General features: G+C 41.2%; 1 protein-coding gene across 5 annotated transcripts in view; it reads left to right on the top strand.

Annotated features, from left to right (window-relative positions):
• PFKFB4 (6-phosphofructo-2-kinase/fructose-2,6-biphosphatase 4) overlaps window positions 1-23,429 on the top strand; it is a 102,135-nt gene that overhangs the window by 58,695 nt on the left and 20,011 nt on the right. For all 5 annotated transcript variants that reach the window (XM_089781078.1, XM_075939361.2, XM_075939360.2 and 2 more), the window contains exons 4-12: window positions 1,522-1,588; window positions 4,169-4,243; window positions 5,160-5,216; window positions 5,732-5,853; window positions 8,543-8,750; window positions 9,566-9,712; window positions 11,502-11,606; window positions 14,482-14,611; window positions 15,060-15,122. In XM_089781078.1, coding sequence (XP_089637204.1) covers window positions 1,522-1,588; window positions 4,169-4,243; window positions 5,160-5,216; window positions 5,732-5,853; window positions 8,543-8,750; window positions 9,566-9,712; window positions 11,502-11,606; window positions 14,482-14,611; window positions 15,060-15,122 — 974 coding nt within the window. The remainder of the gene's footprint in view (window positions 1-1,521; window positions 1,589-4,168; window positions 4,244-5,159; window positions 5,217-5,731; window positions 5,854-8,542; window positions 8,751-9,565; window positions 9,713-11,501; window positions 11,607-14,481; window positions 14,612-15,059; window positions 15,123-23,429) is intronic.

The raw sequence follows: 23,429 nt of genomic DNA, 5'->3' as shown, positions 1-23,429 counted from the left end.
CTCTGAAATGTGTATCTTTCTTTTCTTATCACTGAAACCTTCAGTTCATAATTTTGTATTTCTCTTGCAATGAGCAATATTCTAATACCAGGAACAGGGCAGTTTGCAGAAGAACCTGCTGTATGGTCGTGGCATGAGATAGACGGTGCATTTCATTGATCTTTTACTTATAGATAAAATTCAGGCTTTGTGTGTTTCCAAAGTCTGATGGTTATTAGAATATATGGCTGGAATTACAATAGTCGATAAGCTACGTGATCAGATCAGCCTTTTTGGCTGAGAGTCAGTTATTGTAGGAGTGATTGATTCATCTTAACTTCCAAACCCTATTAAGTAGCTGTGTATGTAGAAATGTATGCAAAATATAAGTTGTAATGAAAAAAACATTTTTTTTTCTTTTAAGACACAAGTTTTTACCCAAAGCACAGAATATAGCTTTCACTTGGTGGAATTTCATTCCGGAACTTAAAGAATAGCAATATCACTAAAACCTATTGTAGGATATTGATCCAGATGTGGTTCAAATCCAGCCTGTTTGGTAGCTATTATATGTCATTTTGGCTGGTAGCAAAAATTGTTGCTATCTGATGATCCATGTAACATATGCCATTTCCTAGTAGATTACTACTCTTTGTGAAATGGACAATTTAACAGACATTATCAACAGGATTATTTAGGCATTGAAAATATTATTTCACTTTGAGATTATTACTAGATCTGGTTAAATAATTGAATGGAAGGAAATTGGTCTGAATGTTTGTCCATTTTAAATCAAAATGGCAAGGTTTTCTTTGTTTTTTTTTTTAGCTTTCTCTAAATATTGCGTAGTTTCATTTGTAATTTAGTTTTGTACTGATGGCTTTGGTCGTGCTAATTTACATTAAAATGAATGCACACTGCATTTAAGACAAAATGAATCGGACATGCTGAAGACAATAGAAAAAAAACATAAGAAATCCCAGCATAGATGTCCAAAACACGTAGACTACTGAGAAATATCTTGAAGCATATATCTGCAACAGTTATTCATTTGAACTTAAGAAAATGAGGCCACAGTTCAAAACACTGAGCAGCCGTGTCATCTTACTAGAAAAACAAGTTAAGAGTCAATCACACATGGATAAGTGTTCGGGGGGCGGGGGGGGGAGGGGAATGGGACTGGACATTCATTTTTAGTGGCATTTTAAAAAGAGTATTTATATTATGGATCTGTGAACACTGAGCTAGGGTTGTACACTAGGCAGTAGAACATTCAGAATGTTACCTGCTGACCTGGGCAGTGTTAAAAGGCCTGCTTTTGTTTTCGTCCAACGCTGTGTGGCTATGATCTATGGCCTTGGGTGAGTCAGTTGACCTTTCTACCTATTTCCCCACCTGTATTGTGGAGATAGTATAGAATAGATCTAGTATATTGATGTATGACCAATGTTTCTGCAGCACTTCGAAAGCAAAGAGCTATGTAGTTCTAAGCGCAATTATGGATGATTAAATTAAACTAGCATATGTCTTTTTCCCTTTAAGACAGTGTGCCTTAGCAGCGCTGAATGATGTCCAACAGTACCTCAGTGAAGAAAATGGGCATGTGGCTGTAAGTTTTCTGCCTTTTTGAAGGCAAAGTTTTGGGGTGTGGTCTCTGCAAAATGATCAACCTGTACTGGTTTATACATAATCATATTCCATCCACAATCATTTCATTATGTGTGTTAAGTAGCAGTGAGAAAATGTAACTGTGAAAACATTTAACTGATGAGCCTTCATGGTACCAGAAGAAGCCGCATGGGGGAGGTAGGTGGGAATCACCTGTCTCCCACCCCTCCTCCATGCTTCTGCCTCTGATACAGAGGCAGCAGTGTGGAGGTGGGGGGCAGGCGGGAGCTGGTTCATGGGGAGTCCCATGTGTAACCATTTCAGCGGTTAAGTAAACGCATTTTAACATCCCTAGCCTTAAGTTTTCTTTATAAATGGAAACTGGATTTATGTTGCTACTGCAGTGGTTGTCATGTGAAGGAAAACATGATATTTTTATAATTAAAACCTGAAACAGCCCTTAGAAATGTCTGGATGATGTCTAATGCTACCAGTCTGTGCTAGCGCTGAGGGAAATGCCTGTGTACCTATGGTAAGATATCCTATTGAATTGTAATATAGATGCATCCAGAGCCATTTGGTATCCTACTCCAATGTTTAAATCAACGTTTAAAATGTTTTTAAAATTCTCCTAAAGAAGTGTCTTTATACTAGTGTTGTTGACTCTCTAAAAATGTCTGGGAGAAGTAGTAGAACAAAATTATGTTTAACCTGCTGAACATTTTCTTCCCTAGTGAAAATAAAATCCAGTGGGGCACAATGAATAGGTTGACAAATGTGCAACGCTGGTGGCAGTACGTCAGTGTTTTAAATTTTGCTGGCATTTTTGCTGCAAACTCCCATTGGAATGCCATATAACTGTTAATGAAAAACTACACACACACACACACACACACGCCGTTTCTTTCTGCTAAGTTTATAACTTAATTGGCTTATTTTTTGAGATTTGCATCTTCAGTGCAAAATTTGGCTGTTAGAATCTCTGCTCATCTAGTGTCAAGATTGAAAACAGCTGTTCATCAAATGTCATTTTAATTCTGTTTCCTCTGGAGGGTTAAGTTTTTTGCACAACTTGAACTCTGTTTTTTAGAATCTGTTGACATGTGAAGCTGTTACTCAGCATTCAACGAGTTAGTCAAACTAGCATTTTGTTGTAAGGTTAAGCCATGCTGTCAGACTCAAAAGAACATTTTATATCTTATGTACTATTTAAATGTCAGCTTATGAAGAAATGAATGCCTGTTTCACTATTAGGAAAACCTACAATTCTTGGGTATGATTTATAAGTTATGTAGCACTCTTGCTATCTGTTTAGATCATTACACCTTACTGTACATTTTAATGTTTTGACTAATATAGTGCTTGTTTATATACAATAAGGTCTATAGTTACCTGCCAAAGAAGTTTTTCTATTAGACTATATAAGGATCTCGGTGTAAAATATGCATTTATTTCAAAACTCAATCTGTCTGTGAGCTCATAGTAGTGCAGATATCTCTTTATTTCTTAGTGTTTAGACACCTAAGACAGATCAGTAAAATAAAACATTAGAGCTAAATTTTTTCCTATTATTTGGAGTATTGAAAAATAAAGACATGTTATTTAAAGGATTCTTTTTATTTTTATGCTCAATTTTAAAAATAAAAATACATTGCAAAATGCAGTTCATTTCATAGATATTTTAACTAACACGAAAGTTTGCATAATAGAATTTGTGGCTGAAAATATTTGCATCTAGTCCCATTTTGCAATATGCCCCAGATATGTGCAGTTATTGCCCAACAGTGTTCACTTTGTACATTCTGCTTATGAATAGGAATATTATGAATGACTTCTAAAGTCACTATAAATGAAGTATAATTCTTGCCATTTATTATAGTCAGACTCTCTCATTAGCTCATGCTTCTCCATTTTTATGTGGATAATCACATACTATTATGGAGGCTTTCCCATTTTATCTAGTTTCTGAAAGCTTTTGACAGCTGAAAAACTTCTATAGAGAAATCCAATAAGTTTATCTCTTTTGTACTGGTCTGACGAGTTTGACTATATGCAGCTATTTAAATGTCTGGGAGGTACATGGCGTAATAACAAAAGAGCAAAACAGGATCTCATGAGATCATGCTCATCATGTTTGTTCTTGAAGTGAATACTACTGAGACTTTTATTTTCTAAAAGTTTGGTGTGTTAAATTAGGTGAGTTTGAAAATTCTAGCTTTAATAATCAGGAGTGCTGAACTAGTTTGTCTTTCTCTGTGGGGCATTTACTTTTTGAAAATGGAGACCACTGTAAAAATGAAACTTGATATTTTCATTGATGCATACTGCTAGGACAAGTGAAAATGCTTCAGAAAAGTAGGCTCTGAACCCAATATTAATTTATTTGTTCAGAATTCTTATGGTCATTTTTGCCATTGCTTCTGCGAATGGTTCATTCCTAGGAGTTTATGAGATTTTGTTTGTTGTTTTTTAGGTTAAAGGACATGGAAACTTTTATTGATAGTTTGATACTTTTGTCAGTATAGTATGTGGCAATATTTTAACGCTATTCTGATATGTTTTTCTCTCTCATTTGTCTTAGGTTTTTGATGCTACTAACACAACACGAGAACGCAGAGAAACAATCTTCAGATTTGGTGAGGACAATGGCTATAAGGTGAGTCAATAACTAAGATGTTTGGAATATGACTCTGGATTTGTTCGTTTTGACTTATGCTCTAGTCACTTTCTGATCAGAATTGTGCTCACACCGGCTAAGTTTTTAAATGGTGTTAGCCAATTGAGATCTAGCACATTTTTCCTGACAAGTTTAGAAAGGTGGGGGTTTTTTTCCCTGAGACTCATGCTGTTTGCACCCTATTGAAATTAATCAGTAGGCCTCTTTTATGTTATGGCTCCTGTAGACTGTTGCTTGCCATGCTATTCAGGTAGCAATAACTGTATCAAACATGGTTGTCATTAGTCCAGTTCTGATTCTGATCAAGGTTCTGTCACTGTCTTCCTTAGTAACTTTGATACATGGAGAGAGAATTTCTGTCTTGGTTAGAGTTTTGTACAGATAAGAAGTTTTATATTTGAGCATAGGAATTTTTGGCATTCGGCATTTTCCTAGCGGGCTTTGTTTTCCCTGATCTGTTTCTTCATGCATGTTTGGGAAAACATGCCATGTACATCTCATCTGTAAGAGCTGCTCTATTGGTTAGAGAACATTTTAACACCAAAATGCTTTTATCTCAAAGGCATCAGTGACTTTGAGGGGTGTTGAATTCACTTCTTTCCACCTTCCAACCATAAATTTCCTGCCACAGAAGTTCTCTGATAATGAATGTTGCTCAGGAAAAATATAGAGTCTAATGCTGCAAAGTGCAGAGCACCTTCAACTTTCAATGGAGCATTGAGCACCGTTAATAACCAATTCTTAATCAGCGTAGGAATGTTTTAAGCATGGCATAATTGCCAAAGATGGGTACATGAACTGATGGAATCTGTGTTTGTGTCAATTACTGGAGCAGTTTTAATGTCTCTTCTTTCTTCCCTCTTACTTCACATGTGATTTCCTGTTTGGATTATAGACATTCTTTGTTGAATCAGTATGCGTAGATCCGGAGGTCATTGCTGCAAACATCGTGGTGAGTTATAGGAAGGTTTTCTTAAATTGAAGATAGGAGTTATTGTTGCTTCTCTAAAATCAGCCATATTATGAAGATGGCTTTTTCTTACCTTTCATTTAGTCTCATTTTCTCTCTCCTTTCGCATTAGTCTTGCTGAAGCACAGAGCAAGAATATCTTTTCATGGCAGTAATATAAAATTGTGCCCTTTCATTTTAAGAGGAAAAATTATTAGCAGTTGGGTCATGCTTCGTATTGCTTCTGTTTTTTCTTTAATCTGCCTTTAACCAGGCTGTGCTTTGGATGGCTTATTTTACCAGGACTCCTAAAATAAAAGAAACATCAGCTCATTTTCCATTGGATTTGTTTTCTAACCCATCTATCAAATAAATATGGACTTTAGTTTTTGATTAAAAGCAGCCATCTACTGCTACACACATCTTCAATGTTCAGAAATTTAAATTTGGTTCAAATTTCTTTAAACTTTAAAATGGGAAAGAAAATGCATGTGCTTTTTTATCTTTATTTTAAATAGCAAGTGAAACTTGGCAGTCCAGATTATGTTGATTGTAGTAATGATGAAGCTACAGAAGACTTCATGAAAAGAATAGAGTGCTACAAGAACACATACGAGATGCTAGATGAAACTCTTGACAAGTAAGTGGCAGCATAATACTGTGGTCATAGCCACTTTATTTTATGACATGGCATTAGGGAATGTGTACTCAGTCTGCTTCTCAAGGAAACATCACTTTTTTTTACTTTCTCAATTTGTTGGCAATTTAGAGAAACTTTCTAATGCTCTAGCAGCTTGCCTACATGCGGAAGTGACTATCATAACTATTCCACCATAGCTGTCCCTGAGTGGACTCTCTCTCTTGAAACAGAAGTGCTTTAATTACTTGACTCACAATTTGCTAGAATCAGAATAAAGTTACTTTTATTTCAGAATACTGCCCACGTGGGAGACGTGCAGGCAGTCCCCGAGTTACGTGGATCCGACTTATGTCGGATCCCTACATGTGAACGGGGCTTTTCTCGCCGCGGAGGACGGGGGCGGCAGCACTGCCCAGATGCGCCGCAGTCCCGCCGCACGCGTCCTCTGCGGCGAGAAAAGCCGCTCCGCGTCTCCCTGGTCTGCTGGGGGGGGCCACCCCAGCAGACCAGGGAGATGCAGAGCAAAGCCGCGGAGGACACGGGCGGCGGGACCGCCCGCGTCCTCCGCGGTGAGAAAAGGGACCTACCCAGCAGCGCCCGAGCTACTCTGTCCCAGGTGTCCAGATTCAGGTGCTGATTCCAGGAAGCCCGGAGCAAAGCAGCTCTGCCCCGGACTTCCTGGAATCAGCCGCTGATCAGTTTCAGCAGCGGCTGACTTGGGAACACCTGGGAGAGAGAAGCTGGGGTGCTGCCGGGTTGGTCCCTGCAGCCCCGAGGTGTGGCGCTGCGGGGACCTACCCGGCAGCGCCCTAGCTGCTCTGTCCCAGGCGTCTAGATTCAGCCGCTGTTGAAACTGACCAGCGGCTGATTCCAGGAAGCCTGGGGCAGAGCAGCTCTGCCTCGGGCTTCCTGTAGTCAGCTGCTGGTCAGTTTCAGCAGCGGCTGAATCTGGACGCCAGTTCCGACTTACATACAAATTCAACTTAAGAACAAACCTACAGTCCCTATCTTGTACGTAACCCGGGGACTGCCTGTATTCCTGAATAGCTGATTCAAGGGTAGCTATAGAAGAATTGCTATTCCGGAATATTTTTATTAGTCAGTTTCCTGTGGGCCCACAAGGCTTAAGGGATTTAAGGACACAAGTCACGTTGACTCTTAAATCTCATGCTTCAGCCTCAGTAAATTTGACTTCCAAACTAGGGATGTAAAGGAGTAGTTGACTATATAATTAACCAATAAGCCTAGGCTTATTGGTTAATCTAGTCGAATACTCGCATCCTCCCGCCCCCGCCTCTGTATCAGAGGCAGCAAGGAGCAGGGGGAGCTGGCTTAAAAGCTGGTTCCCCCCAGCACCGGTTCTGTGGTGCCGCATGCCCCCTCCCCTGTAATACTGCCCCTATCCGAGGCAGCAGCATCATGGGGGCGGGGTATGGGAGGCTGCCGCAAAGCAGCCTCTGCCCATGGTGAACCCAGGCGGACCCAGGCTCACCGTGGGCAGAGGCTGTTGCACATCTGTAGTGAGCAGAGTGGCGTGTCGGGGCTCCCCAGGGGTGGGGCTGGAACGCACTTAGAGATTAAGGTAGGGTCTGGAAACCATGGGAAGAACTCTTCCTTTGTCATCCAAGCACCAACATTCAATGTTGTCTTCCTAGGCTTTGGTGCTGTACTCCTCCCCTAGATAAATTTCTCATTGTTTGTTTTGTGGCTCTTGCTGTGCTGAAAAATACATTTTAGTGTAATTGACCATGAGCGGCAACAAGCTGTTTGTCAGAGCCATCAGTGCATGTCGATTCTTTAAGAGCCGTGACATTTGTGCTTGTGCAGATCAGTAATGATTAACATTAGCGATGCTTGCAGAGATTAAGTGATGGTGTCTGTCTTGTTTTTTTTATCATGTGCTTTCTCAATTCAAAGTGCAAAACACAGCAAGGCTCATTTTAGGCTTAGCAGTCCCAACACACTTTTTTGCCAAGTTGAATATTGCTCAAAATTGTTAGCTTAGTTGTATAAGCTGGTGGTGATGGGAGTGGGGAGGAAAAGAACTAGACAAAACAAGTCAGATTTGCACCTTACCCTATGTTGGTGGGTAGAACAAAGGTTGGCCAAAGACAGCTTCACAATGTGGCTGGGATTGCTAACTTTTTTGATCACCATTGCCTTTTTAGAAGGGGTCAAGTGAGGCATGTGGATTTGACCGTGGCTCCAATCCCTTTTTGTATTGAACATCTGTTAGCTTTGGGAAGCAGCAGCTGCGATTTGCAGAATGATGTCAGCAAATCAGAATTTCTCCTAGGACTGCTCCTGAATCTGCTTTTCAGTAACAGGCTGTGCCTTTGAGGCATGATTTAGCTGGAGAAGAGTGCACAAGTGAAGTGGAACCATGAGAGAGGGGAGAGTTTTGTGTGTGAGGAGAAAATAAATTTGTTAGTATGAGTTCCTTGCACCTCTGCTCACAATACTCTGCTACCAGGCATCAAGGCTGAGATTCTGTAGTGAAGTTTAGTATAAATCTTCAGCTATATGATACATATATTCATATATATGAAGATTTATCCAATTTCTGGTCATTTTGGAAGTGGCCTTTTTGTTTTTTGAATGGTGATGTTTATTGGGGGTGTATGGTGCAGATTAGAGGAGAGAGGAAACCAAATGCTAACTTATGAGTCTCATTTGTTTGCCATAAAAGGGATCTTTCCTATATTAAAATCATGGATGTTGGAAGGAGTTACCTTGTGAATAGAGTAATGGACCATATCCAAAGCCGGATCGTCTACTACCTCATGAATATCCACGTAACTCCTCGCTCTATCTACCTCTGTCGACATGGAGAAAGTGAACTGAATCTGAAAGGGCGAATAGGAGGCGATACTGGACTATCCTTTAGGGGGAAAGAGGTAAGATAATTTTTATTAAGTGGCTTCAAACAATTCATTGCCTTGTGTGCATGGGTGTTGACGTTGTTCGTGGAGGATTGGTGCATCTCTGATGGGTAGCCAGTATGGTCAGGGATGCAACAGATCCAGATGTCCTTAAACCTCCGACTTCCAGAACCTGGGATTGAATGACCGGGGGATGCATCACTTAAAACTGCCCTGTTCTGCTCATTCCCTCTAAAAGCATTTGTCACTGGCCACTGTCAGACAGGATATTGGGTTAGATGAGCCCTGAGTCTGATCCAGTCTGGGTGTTATGTTGTTGACTATCTCTTACTGTTTCCTTTCTTTCTTCTATCCTTTCCTTATAACACATATAAATAGCCCTTTTCCCTGGACTGTAATTTCATGCAAATGGGTAAGAGGTTTGGGTGGGCAAGCTGGGTTGTAGTTTGATGCTAGCTTTTTATATACGACTTCTCTTTCCATTCTTCACTTTGTTTAACTTGAGCTCAAAGCACTTATTTTAAGTTGGGTTTTGGTTTTTAAAACCGGTAGGACTCCTTAGTTAATGGGTGCCTGTGAACCTTGTATTAAGGTGAAGATGGAAGAAGAAGCTATTTTGGGGCTGGCGTGGGGTACTAAAGAGGATTGTTTTCATCTTTGTATAATTTTTTTTCTTTTTCTGAACAGGAATTGTCATATTCTTAGGGAAAGTCTAAAGAGCCTTTTTAAAGTAACATAATGAATTTGTAGTGAGGGGCTTTTGGGTTCCAACTCAAGCACAGAATGTCAGCACTGGTGGTCCCTCACCCAGCCTCTAATGTGTTTTTCAGTTTGCCAAGTATTTGGCGCAGTTCATTAATGAGCAAAACATCAAGGATCTGAAAGTTTGGACCAGTCAGATGAAAAGGACAATTCAGACTGCGGAGGCTTTGGGTGTGCCTTATGAACAGTGGAAGGTTTTGAATGAAATAGATGCGGTAAGTGCTCCTGGGTTTCTTTTTTTGTAACTGTTTGAGAAAGTGATTCTGTTTTGGGTGAAGGATGGGGAGTACTTTATTGTGCAATAGTAGGCCTTGTGTGGATTAGAAAATATCTACACTACGCAACTTTTATGACAAAGGTGTGTCAACACAGCCCTGGTGCTAAAGGACAGCATGTGTGGACGCTATTTGTTGGTTGCTGACAAAATACTTCTGCTTCCAAGGAGTGGCTTTCGCTTTGTTGGCAGAAGAGTGCTTCTGCCAATGAAGTAGTGTTCACACTTGCTTTGGCGCTTTATGGGGTGGAAGAGGGTAAAGCACCCATGAACAACAAAAGTTTTGTCAATCAGGTGCAAGTGCAGACATAGCCAATTAACATTATGGTTCTGGGGATTGGAAGGTTTATGGCTTTTCCTCATTAGTGGTTTTAAATGTTTTGAAAGGTGCCCTAATGAATTTAGACCTGGTCTGTCTTCCTCATTTAAATAATATGCAACTACAGAGTTGCACATTTCATATCTTCTGTAGGCGGAGCAAGGACACTTTATTCCCCACCCTCACAAGCTCCCTCTCAGTTGATAGGGACTCTGCAGTGTTCTCTCCTCTCTCCCACCCCACTCAAACTCCTCTTCCTCCTCACCACTTTTAAAATCCCCTCTCCCCCTTTCAGGGAGATAAGTCATTTAGGGTGTCTGCATTTTGAATTGTGCAGAGCTAAGAGGTGAGGAAGAGATGAAGATGTTAATGGCTGTTCTTTGATATGTAGACAGTTGCAGTCTTTTTGAAGCTAGAAACTCTTGCGTGTTCCCTCATTTCACACTGCTGATTTTCTGACTTTCCACAAATCAATAGCATTCTGCTCATTGATATCTAGAATGTTCCCTGAATTTTTGCAGTGAATCATATGCAACATTCAAAGCTTATTTCATTATAGGCAAGCAAAGAAATGCTCCCCAGTTGTGTGTTGGACCTGGCTAATTAAAAGGATGCCCATTAGAATTCTAGGTCCAAAGTTTCAGGAGTGCTCTTAGGAGAGAGAATAATTGTTAATATTTGAGACTTCTCGCTTATTTACCTTTTGTAAGGCATATTATAAGTTTTGAATCTGCTTTGGAGACTACAGGTAGGGTCCTTGAAACTGATAGTTTTCCCGGGTGTCTGTCAACTGTATGCTGGTATGGTATTATCTGGTATGGTATTATGGTCACCATTGTGATGACAGCTAGGGGTGTGATAGTGTAGATGGTTAACTCATCAGTTAACCTTTGTGGTTACATGCAGCTTTCCCTCCCCTGCTTTGCCATATCTGTATCCGAGGCAGCAGGGTGGGGGACAGGCAGGACCTGGTGTGCTTGGGGAGCCAGTTTTCCTGCCCACCCCCATGCTTCTGCTTCCGTATCAGAGGCAACAGTGGGGTGGGAAGGGCGGCTGCTCCACAGGAGCTGGTGCAAAAACGGCTCTCCACAACACAGGGAGCCGCCTCAACCCTGTGTGTAAACATATAACCACTGAGATTTTCAGCAGGTACATGTTTACCTGAGTAAACACGTTTTAACATCCCTAATCTCTAGAAAAAAGGGATTTTATATGTAAAATGTTTCTCTACATTAGTAAGACTGACATTGTTGAAGTCTGTGTGAATGACTAGGTCACCTATAGGTTTAATAAATTACATAGATGCTTCAAGTCTGCCACTGTGGATATGGGAGATAAAGATCTACTGTTGTGCCCATGGGTCTGAGGGCTTCCTTACGTCTTCTGTGTCTTTTGTTTTTATTACCCTTAGGGAGTCTGTGAAGAAATGACATATGAAGAAATTCAGGAAAACTTTCCTCTTGAATTTGCTTTGAGAGACCAAGACAAATACAGATACAGATACCCCAAGGGGGAGGTACGTGTCTTTCTTTTTATTGAGAAGTTAAGGAAGCATCATGTTTTCTTAGGTATAGGTGCCAGCTTCATCCAGGCCCAGAGGAGGGAGGGTGCTCAACCGCCTTCTCTGCGCAATTCCACCCCACTCCAACCCCTCTCCAAGCTTCCACTCCCACTCCTACCCCACCTCTTTGCTACCCCCTCCTGAGCGGGCTTCATCCCTGCTGCTCCTCCTTCCTCCCTGAGCCTGCTGCACACAGCGAAATAGTTGATTGCAGCAGGTGCTTGGGAGGAATGGTGAGGAGTTAATCCACTGGGCTCCTGGGAGGATTGGCGGGGCATGTGTGGGGAGTGGGGGGAGGGGGAGTAGAGGGGTGCTATGCACTTGCTATTTTTTTCCATCAGTGCTCCAGGCCCGGAGCACCTTGGAGTCCGTGCTTACAATGCTAGATATCTTGAAGAAAATTAAGCAATATGTTGTTGTCCTTTTCACGCAGAAGGACTACAGGAGCTTGTCTATCTTATTTACCCAAAACATTTTAGCTGAATATTATACCCTTTGTGTACGTTTATGGGGTTTTTGATTTTTTTAATAAATGCCATATTTGGAAATATGCCTGGAAGGATTTTCTTGTTACCATGGATTTTATATTGATATTCTGGTTGTTTCACAAGGTGATTGAGCAGGTTTTATTATTATTAGACATGCAGGTGTGTGCGTATCAACAGTGCCATTTATAATTGTCCTTTTTGTGTGTGATAAATGTCACCTATAACATGCATTTTTGGTTCAGTGCTGTGCAGCACTGTAGATGTATTGGCTTCCCTTGTAAGCTAGCAAAAGTTGTCCTGCATTTCAGAAACAAGTGAACCTGCTTGCAGCTTTACGAGGAGACTAATATCAAGTCATTAAACTGAGTCAATTAATGCATAGTCACATGGTCTGTCTTTGTAGGAATCATAGTGGCAGTGAATTGAGCTAATTAGAACACCTGTTTTGATGTTTGTGCAGCGGCCTCCATTGGTGCACAAACAAACCTTTAATTCTCTCTGCCATCAATAGCGTAGTCCAGAATAGGTGAGTGATAAAATGTTTTCATGTAGTGATGACATGGTCACTAAATTGAAACGTGTTGAATGTATTCAAACAAGAATTGTTGGTTTTTTACATCAGTGCTAGCTCCAAACGATTCACACACATTTCAGACTATTCCATTGCTTGTAGTGATTTTTGTTAATTTCTCAAAATAAATATATTTGTTGGTGATGACAGCAAAGCTGAGTCATTCAGCGTTAGTGTTGTCAAATCAAAATAAATTAAGCTTTGGACCGTTCATGCCATTTATATTTTGGCTTTAACATACATGCAAGAACTATTTAAGGTTGCTTGAGAAAGCGGCAGGTACAAAGTGGGCAGTGGCAATGGAAGTTTCCTTTTAGTATCTTGTCAGTGTCCTTGAAAGTCAGCTGGAGAGACAACTTTTTGGAGTTGACAAGGTAGCCTCTGTGAAAAAGGTATATAGAGTTTGTTAGAGAATGTTACCTTCTCTGTAGCGTTTGCAAACCAATAAGCAGAATTAGGGCTGTTAAGCTGAGAAATTACTTGAAGGGTTTTTTTAGAAATTAATATAAAATCCTATTCAACTTCATATACATTTTTTGTGCAGTACCCAGGCTCTTGCTTATCTCTGTAGAGTGGAAGTTATTGCAGTAATAAAGTAAATTTACTATTTTTATTGTTGTTGTTGTGTGTAATATGGATAGCGGATAAACAGATGGACATTACATGAGGACCAGTTTTAGTAACTTTCGTGCTGAAAGCTATATGTTTTTGTTTAAATAATAATTTAGACATGGTAATCTTAAACAACAACAAAAAATGTTTAGAATCTGACCTCGATATAAAAAGTCAGTATAGAGCAGCTATCTAAATGTGAGCCCACTCACGATCATCTTGCTGAAGTTAAATAGTTGTGCATAAGATGACCCAAACAGGAAGGGTTATGGTGTTAATTGACAAATGTTAGGTCTATCCTAGAGACATGCACAGTTGTACCGTTGCAGCTGTGTCACTATAAGATCTCCCAGGTAGATGCTCTGTGCCGAGGAGAGAGTTTTCCTGTCGGCATAATTAAAACATCCCCCACAAGCAGCGTTTATGTTGGTCCTTCTGTTGGAGAAGCTTATGTTGGGCAGAGGTGTATTTTCTTTCACACCCCAATTGACAATAGTTTTCTGGACAAAAGTGCAGTATAGAAACTGCCTAAAATGGGACAATGAGTTAAGGTTTTTATTTTTTATTTAATTTTTAGTTTAATCAAGCAGGCATAATCTAGAAACTTGGAAAATAACTAAGAAACAAAAAATATCCTTAGACAAGGAAAAAAGTATGAATAAGTGATATCCGAGCATAGAAGTTTACGAAAATAAAGGAATGGCAGGCTAAATATTAATCGTATAATTGTGAGAGGGCTAAAGGATAATTGGGCTGCAGAGATGATGACTAAGGAGCAAGGCACTTCCTCTACAGAGTGTGTGTGTGTGTGTGTGTGTGTGTGTGTGTGTGTGAAGTTTATATATAATTTTTTTTAGTGTGTGCTGTACAAATGTATGACCTCCTTTCTAGTCAATATCGTGTCTTAATAAATTGTTTATAAGGTAACTAGTATTAGTTGTTTCCTCTGAATATGTAGTTGGGGCGGATATAGGGCAGGGCGAGCGGGGCGGCCGCCCCGGGCCCTGCACTTCAAAAAGCCCCGCGCGTGCGCCGTGGCAAAGGGGGGCCCCACAAGATTATGCTGCCCTGGGCCCCGCAAAACGGTCATCTTCCCCTGTATGTAGTAATTCCTGCCTAAGTGAGCCTCTGACTGCGCTGTATGCTGTTGCTTTTCCAGTCATATGAAGATCTCGTTCAGCGACTGGAGCCAGTAATTATGGAGCTGGAAAGGCAGGAAAATGTGCTTGTTATATGTCACCAAGCAGTTATGCGCTGTCTGCTTGCCTACTTTCTGGATAAGACTGCAGGTATGTGTCCATAATCAGTATTGATGTTATGATACAGTGGGACCACCTTAGCCTTGTAAATGGTCTTAGCAACTTATGAAGCCCCAAGCACAACTTATGAAGCCCCAAGCACACTCATCCCTTGACAAGATGTTAATATGACAGTAAATTCTAACGATAACTTGCTTGCACATCAAGGATTACTTCTCTTGGGTGAATGGAAAAGTAGAATTTTTTTTCATGGCTGACCTTCCTATATTTCTGCATGCCAGGTTTGTCATTTATATTTAACAGTTCCTGTCTTGGAATAAACAAATGTTATTCTGCCCAACCAAAAAACTGGTCTCTTAGGAAGAAAAGTTTTTTTTTTTTTTTTTTTTTAAATAGTTTTAATATAAAAAACATTCCAGGTAAGTGAACTTTCTTGTCCTCAGTGTTTCATATGTATTTTTGTCTTTTAATTTCTCAGAACAACTGCCTTATCTCAAGTGCCCACTCCATAGTGTCTTAAAGCTAACCCCAGTGGCTTATGGTAAGTTAATTTTGTTTTGTAAACATGGTATTATCAATGTCATCCTTAACTTTATGTACCTTTAATAAAATAAAGTCCTTTCCAATATAACTTTCCCAATATCAATACAGTTATTTAGTCAAAACACTTTTTCATTAAATATCTTTACAAAACAAATATTTAAATTGATCTAACTGCTGAGGGCCAAAATCTTGGTGTTGATTATATCAGAAAACTGTATGATAATGGAGAGAGAAAGTACCAGTTAGTGAGAGAGAATTCACTTTCTCTCATGTAGTCATTAATTTAGTCAAAATGATGTATTGCTAATTCCACCAGCAAAGGCCTCTTGATTGTGTGTGTACAGGGCCAGCTCTATGGGACCCCAATTCTGGTTGCCTCCTGTGGGCGCTGTTTTTAATACCACTGCTAATGAAAAATAATCAAGTGACATTCTGAAGGTTGTGCATAAAATGGAAGTGTGGTAATTGTCAAACTTTTACTCCCAAAGAGGCTGCTGATTGTTTTTTTCTGAAGCATTTATTTGTGGTACATCTTTTTTAAAACAATGGATTAGGTTTTTAATTTTTTTAATTAATTTTATTTCCTTTTTTCCTGGCTGTCTCCCCACTTTCTGCAAAACTTTTTATTAATAGTTATTATTGTTGGATTTGTTTTCTGTAAATGTGAATATTTAATTTGTTAGAAATCTGCAGCATACAAAAATAAAACTTTGAATACTTACTAGAATGGTTTTCACACATCATTCATAAACTCATCACTATTTAGATTCTGAAGTGCATCTAATTCAGGTGTCTTATCTTTAACATGCTTCATTGTCCTTGAATTGTTTAATTTTACACTGTGATGGTTAATCAATCTTCAGAAGGTTAACTGTAGAGGAAGACAAACATCTCATAATTTATCTGGGAATTGGTTACAAATAGCTTCTGTTCAGATCTAAATAAGACTTAGGAAATTATTGTTAAAATCTGTCGGAATGCATACCTGAAAAAAATATTTCTATAGACTTGAAATGATCTCCAGAAGTAGTCTTGCTTTTTAAACCAGCCAACAGAACTCTTCACGGTAATGACACCTGGTGTTCAAAATCATTTACAACAAGCTGGGAATTCCGGTATTTAAAAATATCTCTGAGAAGCCAGAAGATCTCCCAGTTCCAAGCTATTCTAGAGTTTCACATAGAAATTGTACTGGGATATTAAATGATTTCAAGTACTTTATAGTGTGTAGTTTGACATTGGGGCCCAAATGCCATTAACAGTATTTTAAGACATTAGATATAAAAATAGAGTTAATGAGGCCCCCTCTAACACTGATTGACTAAAACCGGGGGAGGGGAGTGTTTGTGAGGAAGGATTTTTGTATTTGTGTGATAGGTTTACACTGCAGCTACCAATTATTTAGTAATCTCATCAACTGAAACCATGACATTTGACAAAGTCGTTGTCCTCAAGAAGTTTGGCTTTAGAAGTTAAAATTTATACATATTTTAATTTGCTAATATTTCTATGAAACTCTTTAATATTGCTGTGTCACTTAGATTCATGAGACAAAAGGTGAAAAAACATGAGATATTAAATACCCATATGTGTTCCATGTGTCTGGGAGACCTGTGTCCTCTAGTCAGTTGCTATTATCTGCTGCTTTGAGCTTAACATATCTTAGTCCTTTTGTTATGCATATAACTGTTGTATTTTAGTTCCTGTAAGTATCTGCTGTGTGTCAGATTATTCCCCAAGAACCTACTTGGCAGGGTGTTCATCCTTAGTGACTGGTAGGGAAGGACAGATGGGCTCTGTTTGTTATCTTAGCACTCCCCTAGCAGCCCACGCTGAGACATCAGCTTCAGAGTTAACCCTCTGATGCTGTATAAACTTTTATATGAAACTTGTGCTTTTGGAGCTCCCCTTGAGGAGACAAGGCAAGGAGTTGGGGAAGTTTTTCTTCTAAGATTTTCCATCCATGAGCAGAGTGAGTGTTGTGTTGTGCACCAATATTGAGGTCATGTGCGCTTGTTCAGGTGTGTGACGCCCACCAGTGGTGCTGCTCCCTGAGAGACCCCAGCCCGGCCCCCATTGCTGGGACCCTGAGCCCTGCTCCCAGGCAACACCCCCATCCCTGACCTTGTGCACCGCACCACAGGCTCTGGCCCCAGCTCCTGCAGTTGCCATGCGACCTCGCTGTGGCCACAAGCTTCAGCCCTGGGAAAGGGCTAAAGCTGGGGCCGGGGCTGGGTGGTGGCGGCCTAGCTGCTTCCCCAGGTGGGGCCGCGTAGTGGGAGGCTGTCCTGTGTGCTAGGGGTGGAGCTGACCCTGGTTCTGGTCCCAGCACACAGGACAGCCGCCTGCCACGCTTCCCCGCTCTGGGGGCAGCTGGGCTTCCACCATGCAGACCTGCCCCTCTTTCCCTCTTACCACCAACAGCTTACCCGCCAGGAAGGGGAGTGCTGCTGTGTGCCTCTGCTGAGGAGGTGGGTGGGATTCAAGTTCTTTTTGCGCCTGCGCAGGCGCACACCCTAGGGGGAACCTAGGTCAGGGCCCTAAGAGACACTTTTTCAGTTAATGGCTAAGGGATAGACGGCTCAGAAGCTTGTGTGGAAATAGTTTGAGTCCAGCAGTTCCCCATTAGCTAGACAGTTTACTCAGAATAACACAGTGATCACAATACAGGACTATGTAGCACTTTAAAGACTAACAAGATGGTTTATTAGATGATGAGCTTTCGTGGGCCAGACCCACTTCCTCAGATCAAATAGTGGAAGAAAGTAGTCACAACCATATATACCAAAGGATACAATTTAAAAAAAAAATGAACACATATGAAAAGGACAAATCAAATTTCAGAACAGAAGGGGGGTGGGGGTGGGCATGTGGGCAAGATTCACCAGCCAGACACCCAGAAAGTTCTCTATAGTAACTCCTATCATCCCTCCATTGACCTATTTCCCACTGATAATGAATGGTCAATTAGTTACCAAGATCATGTTACTTCATCAAACCATCCCCTTCATAAACCCATCTAGTTTAATCTTGAAGCCAGATAGATCTTTTGCCCCCACTACTTCCCTTGGAAGGCTGTTCTAGAACCTCACTCCTCTAATGGTTAGAAACCTTCGTCTAATCTCAAGTCTAAACTTCCTACTAGCCAGCTTATATCCATTTATTCTTGTGTCCACATTGGTATTAAGCTTAAATAATTCCTCTCCCTCCCTGGTATTTATCCCTCTAATATATTTAAAGAGTGCAATCATGTCCCCCCTCAGCCTTCTTTTGGTTAAGGTAAACAAGCCAAGCTCCCTGAGTCTCCTTTCATAAGACAGGTTTTCCATTCCTCGGATCATCCTAGTGGCCCTTCTTTGTACCTGTTCCAGTTTGAATTCATCCTTCTTAAACATGGGAGACCAGAACTGCACACAGTATTCCAAATGGGGTCTCACCAATGCCTTGTGTAATGGCACTAACACCTCCTTATCCCTACTGGAAATACCTCGCCTAATACATCCCAAGATCGTATTAGCCTTTTTCACGGCCATGTCACAATGGCGGCTCATAGTCATTCTATAATCAACCAGGACTCCGAGGTCCTTTTCCTCCTCCGTTACTTCCAACTGATGTGTCCCCAGCTTATAACTAAAATTCTTGTTTTAATCCCTAAATGCATAACCTTAAACTTCTCACTATTAAATTTCATCCTATTGCTATCACTCCAATTTACAAGGTCATCCAGATCTTCCTGTATGATATCCCGATCCTTTTCTGAATTGGCAATACCTCCCAACTTTGTGTCATCCGCAGATTTTATCAGGACACTTCCACTTTTGGTGCCAAGGTCAGCGATATAAAGATTAAATAAAATTGATCCCTGAGGAACTCCACTAGTAACCTTTCTCCAACCTGATAGTTCACCTTTCAATATGACCCGCTGTAGTCTCCCCTTTAACCAGTTGCTTATCCATCTCTTAACTTTCATATTAATCCCTATCTTTTCCAATTTAACCAATAATTCCCCATGTGGTACTGTATCAAATGCCTTATTAAAGTTGAGGAAGATTAGATCCACTGCATTTCCTTTATCTAAAAAAACTGTTACTTTCTCAAAAAAGGAGATCAGGTTGGTTTGGCATGATGTACCTTTTGTAAAACCGTGTTGTAATTTGTCCCAATTGCCATTAGCCTCAATGTCTCTAACTACTTTCTCCTTCAAAATTTTTTCCAAGATCTTGCATACTACAGATGTCAAACTTAACAGGCCTATAGTTACCCAGGTCGCTTTTTTTCCCTTTCTTAAAAATAGGAACTATATTAGCAATTCTCCAGTCAAATGGTACAACCCCTGAGTTTAGAGATTTATTAAAATTTTTTGCTAATGGACTTGCAATTTCATGTGCCAGTTCCTTTAATATTCTTGGATGAAGATTATCTGGGCCCCCCGATTTACTCCCATTAAGCTGTTCAAGTTTGGCTTTTACCTCGGATATGGTAATATCTACCTCCACATCCTTAGTCCCATTTGGTATGTTACCATTATTCCTAAGGTCTTCATTAGCCACATTAAAGACTGAAGCAAAGTATTTGTTTAGATATTGGGCCATTCCTAGATTATCCTTAACCTCCACTCCATCTTTAGTAATTAGCAGTCCTACTTCTTCTTTTTTTGTTTTTTTCCTATTTATATGGCTATAAAACCTTTTATTATTGGTTTTAATTCCCTTTGCAAGGTCAAACTCCACCTGACTTTTAGCCTTTCTCACTTTGTCCCTACATGCTCTAATCTCAATAAGGTAGCTTTCTTTACTGATCCCTCCCATTTTCCACTCCTTATATGCTTTCTGCTTTTTCTTAATCACCTCTCAGATGCTTGCTCATCCAGCTTGGTCACCTGCCTATAGACACCTGCCTATAAATTTTTTCCTTTTTCTTGGGATACAGGCTTCTGACAGCTTCTGCAACTTTAATTTAAAATAATTCCAGGCCTCCTCCACCTCAAGATCCATAATTTCTTTAGTCCAATCAACTTCCCTAACTAATTTCCTTAATTTATTAAAGTTAGCCCTTTGAAATCAAAAACCTAGTCTCAGCTTTATTTTTGTTTATCCTTCCATTTAATTTGAACTGAATTAGCTCATGATCACTCGAGCCAAAGTTGTCCCCTACAACTGTTTCATCTATGAGGTCCTCGCTACTCACCAAAACCAAATCTAAAATAGCATCCCCCCTTGTTGGTTCAGCTATCACATCTAGGAAAATCTGAGCCCTATTATTATTACTAGCACTTGTTCTCCAGTCTATATCTGGAAAGTTGAAATCTCCCATGATTACGCAGTTTCCATGAGTATTTACTTAATTAAAAACATTAAAGAGGTCTCTATCCATATCCAAATTGGATCCTGGTGGTCTGTAACACACCCCAAGCACTATCCCAGGGGAGGATCTGATAGTTGTCTTTCCCAATGTGATTTTTGTCCAAACAGACTGTCTTCTCCATTCCATCACTTTTTATTTCTTTACAGTCTACCTCATCTTTGATATACAATGTGACTCCACCACCTTTACCCTTATTTCTATCTTTCCTAAACAGCACATACCCTTCAATACCTGTACTCCAGTCATGCCTAGTATTCCACCATGTTTCTGTTATTCCTATAATATCTGGTTTCACTTCCTGGACCAATAGCTCTAGTTCCTCCATTTTGTTACCTAGGCTCCTTGCATTGGTTTACAAACATCTTAATTTTTGCTGGTTGGCCTCACTCACATTCTTTACCCAATTTGGCATGGACGTTGTACCTCCAATATGACCTATTAGACTAGTATCCACCCTACCCTTCCTCATGTACATTCTCCTACCCCCAACTATATCCTTTCTTACTTCGTTTTCCTCCCTCTCAGTATTGAAATCCGGCTTAGAGATTACCTGGACATCTCCCAACCGTCTCTCCCAAATTCCTAGTTTAAAGCTCTCTTAATCAGTTGAGCCAGCCTCCATCCTAGAAGTCTATTTCCCTCCCTACTTAGGTGAAGTCCATCCCGAGAGAACAGTCCTCTGTCCATAAATGCCTCCCAGTGACCATACATCCCAAAGCCCTCCTTATAGCACCATTGCCTAAGCCATCTATTGATCATCATAATCCTGTCACATTTTAGTTGCCCTTCTCTAGGAACAGGCAGAATCCTACTACAGATCACCTGAGCCTCATTTCCTTGAGCGTCCTCCCCAGGCTAGCATAGTCTCCCTTAATTCGTTCCAGCAAGAATCTAGCCGTATCATTTGTTCCTACATGAAGGATGATCAATGGATTCCTTCCTGCTCCCTTAATAATCCTCTTCAACCTCAGTTCCACATCCCGTATCTTAGCACCTGGCAGACAACACACCTCTCATCAAGTGTGTTTGTAATAATGGGGACGACAAAAATTCAGAAATGTTTGCAGGCAAATTGACTCCTTACTAGTTCCGTTAATTCAGAACGTTAAATAATAATTCATTTGAACTGCAACACTGAAACGTGTTTTCTGCACCCTTCAGAAGCATTGTGAAGGCTTGTGGGAGTCAGGAGTAATGGAGAAGCTGATGGAGAAGGAAGTGATTGCTGGAAAGAAACCTGGGAATGAGCGTGGGGGGCTGTTGGGTGTGGGTGTGAGAAGTATGGAACAGTTCGGGTTTCGGGGGCAGAGATTTTTAGGGAGCCTCACCCATGCAGATCTTGGCTGACTTCTCATCTCTCCCATTGGCTCAGGTATATCTGCCCTATCCCCTTGTGCCCATGCATCTCTCTGTCGCCATTTGGCCTTCACCCTCACTCAGTCACCCCTCCTCATGCCCCATGTGGCCCTGCACCTTCTTTTAGCCACTCCCTCCCTGTAACCTGTGTGGCCCTGCATCCCTACTCAGCCATCCCCTTCCACACCCCTGTGTCCTTACACCAGGGTCCGGCAAAAATATGGCCTGAGGGCTGGATCCAGCTTGCCAAATGTTTGCCTCCAGCCTGCCATGGATTTCTGGGCCGCTAAAAGTCCTATGCCTGCTGTGTCCCTGGCTGCTCTGGTCCTGGAAGACGCAGATGCGAGATACAGGGTCTGACGGCGAGGTCTTTACCATAGGAAACTCCGACCATTGGGACACTCAGGCAGGCAGGCTCCCTGCTTGTCATGGTGGCCCCATGCTGCTCAAAGCAGCTGGCTGCTACTGGCAGGCAGGTCTCTGGGCACCACTTGGAGACAGAGGAGGGGAAGTTGGTCTCCACATGCCTCTCCTGCCCCAGAACTATTGTCACCTATCCCATTGGCTGATTTCTGGCCAATGGGAGCTGCAGGGGTGGTGCTTGCAGTCATGGGAAGTGCACAGACGCACTGCTCCTTTCCCCCAGTATGTGCGCACAGACATGTTTGTCAGCAGCAGCCACCCACTTTGAGCAGCGTAGGGCCACCATGAGTGTCCAGCTGTGCTCATGGTTGGGAGCTGCCTATGGTAAGTGCCTCGCAGCCAGAGCCTACATCTTGCACCCCCGTCTGCCCCTTCCCCAACACCCTGCCCCAAGCCTGGGGCTTTGAACCTTTAAGCACTGGAATGGGTTACCTAGGGAAGTAGTGGAGTCTCCATCCCTAGAGGTGTTTAAGTCTCAGCTTGACAAAGCCCTGGCCGGGTTGATTTAGTTGGAATTGGTCCTGCCTAGAGCAGGGGGCTGGACTTGATGACCTTCTGAGGTCTCTTCCAGCTCTATAATTCTATGGTTCCTGTGTACGGGGATAAGTGCCAGTGGGAAAACTAGTAGGGTTCTTCTTTAGGGACTGTTTCTCATCTCTGGGTCCCTTTTATGGGTGTGTCTGCAGGATATAGCCATCTGGTGTAGTATTTGCTCTCATTGCTAGTTGCTATTGGCTATCTCAGTCAGAAAAGATCCGCCTCTAAGGAATGTAACACACTTGTATCATCCTGACTGTTGATGTAGCTCTAATTTTCGGAAGTATGGCAGATTTCTGCTTGATTTGCATTTGGAAAAGAATGTGCGACTGATTCACAGTAATTAGTAAGTGAACTGACTAATTAGAAAACACATAATGTATCACAAATGATACTTTGCTGTAATGTCGCATGAGGTTTCAGAGCATGTACTAGTCAGTAGGTATTTTGTAGTGTACTTTATAAAAAATAATGGTGTATTAATATGAAACCTGAACTACAGCCCTTGGTTATTAAACATTGCTAAGGAGTTAGGACAGACCACCAAATTTCAGAGAATGCAGATTAGTGGCAAGTGCTTTGGATGAACTTCTTCTGTGTTTTGAGATGATGAAGAGAGGGGGGT

The sequence above is a fragment of the Pelodiscus sinensis genome, chromosome 11 (genome assembly GCF_052426305.1).
Source record: "Pelodiscus sinensis isolate ZL-2025 chromosome 11, ASM5242630v1, whole genome shotgun sequence".
Classification (NCBI taxonomy): domain Eukaryota; kingdom Metazoa; phylum Chordata; order Testudines; family Trionychidae; genus Pelodiscus; species Pelodiscus sinensis.
Note: the sequence above shows the minus strand (reverse complement) of the source record. Positions and strands in the feature narration are given on the sequence as shown.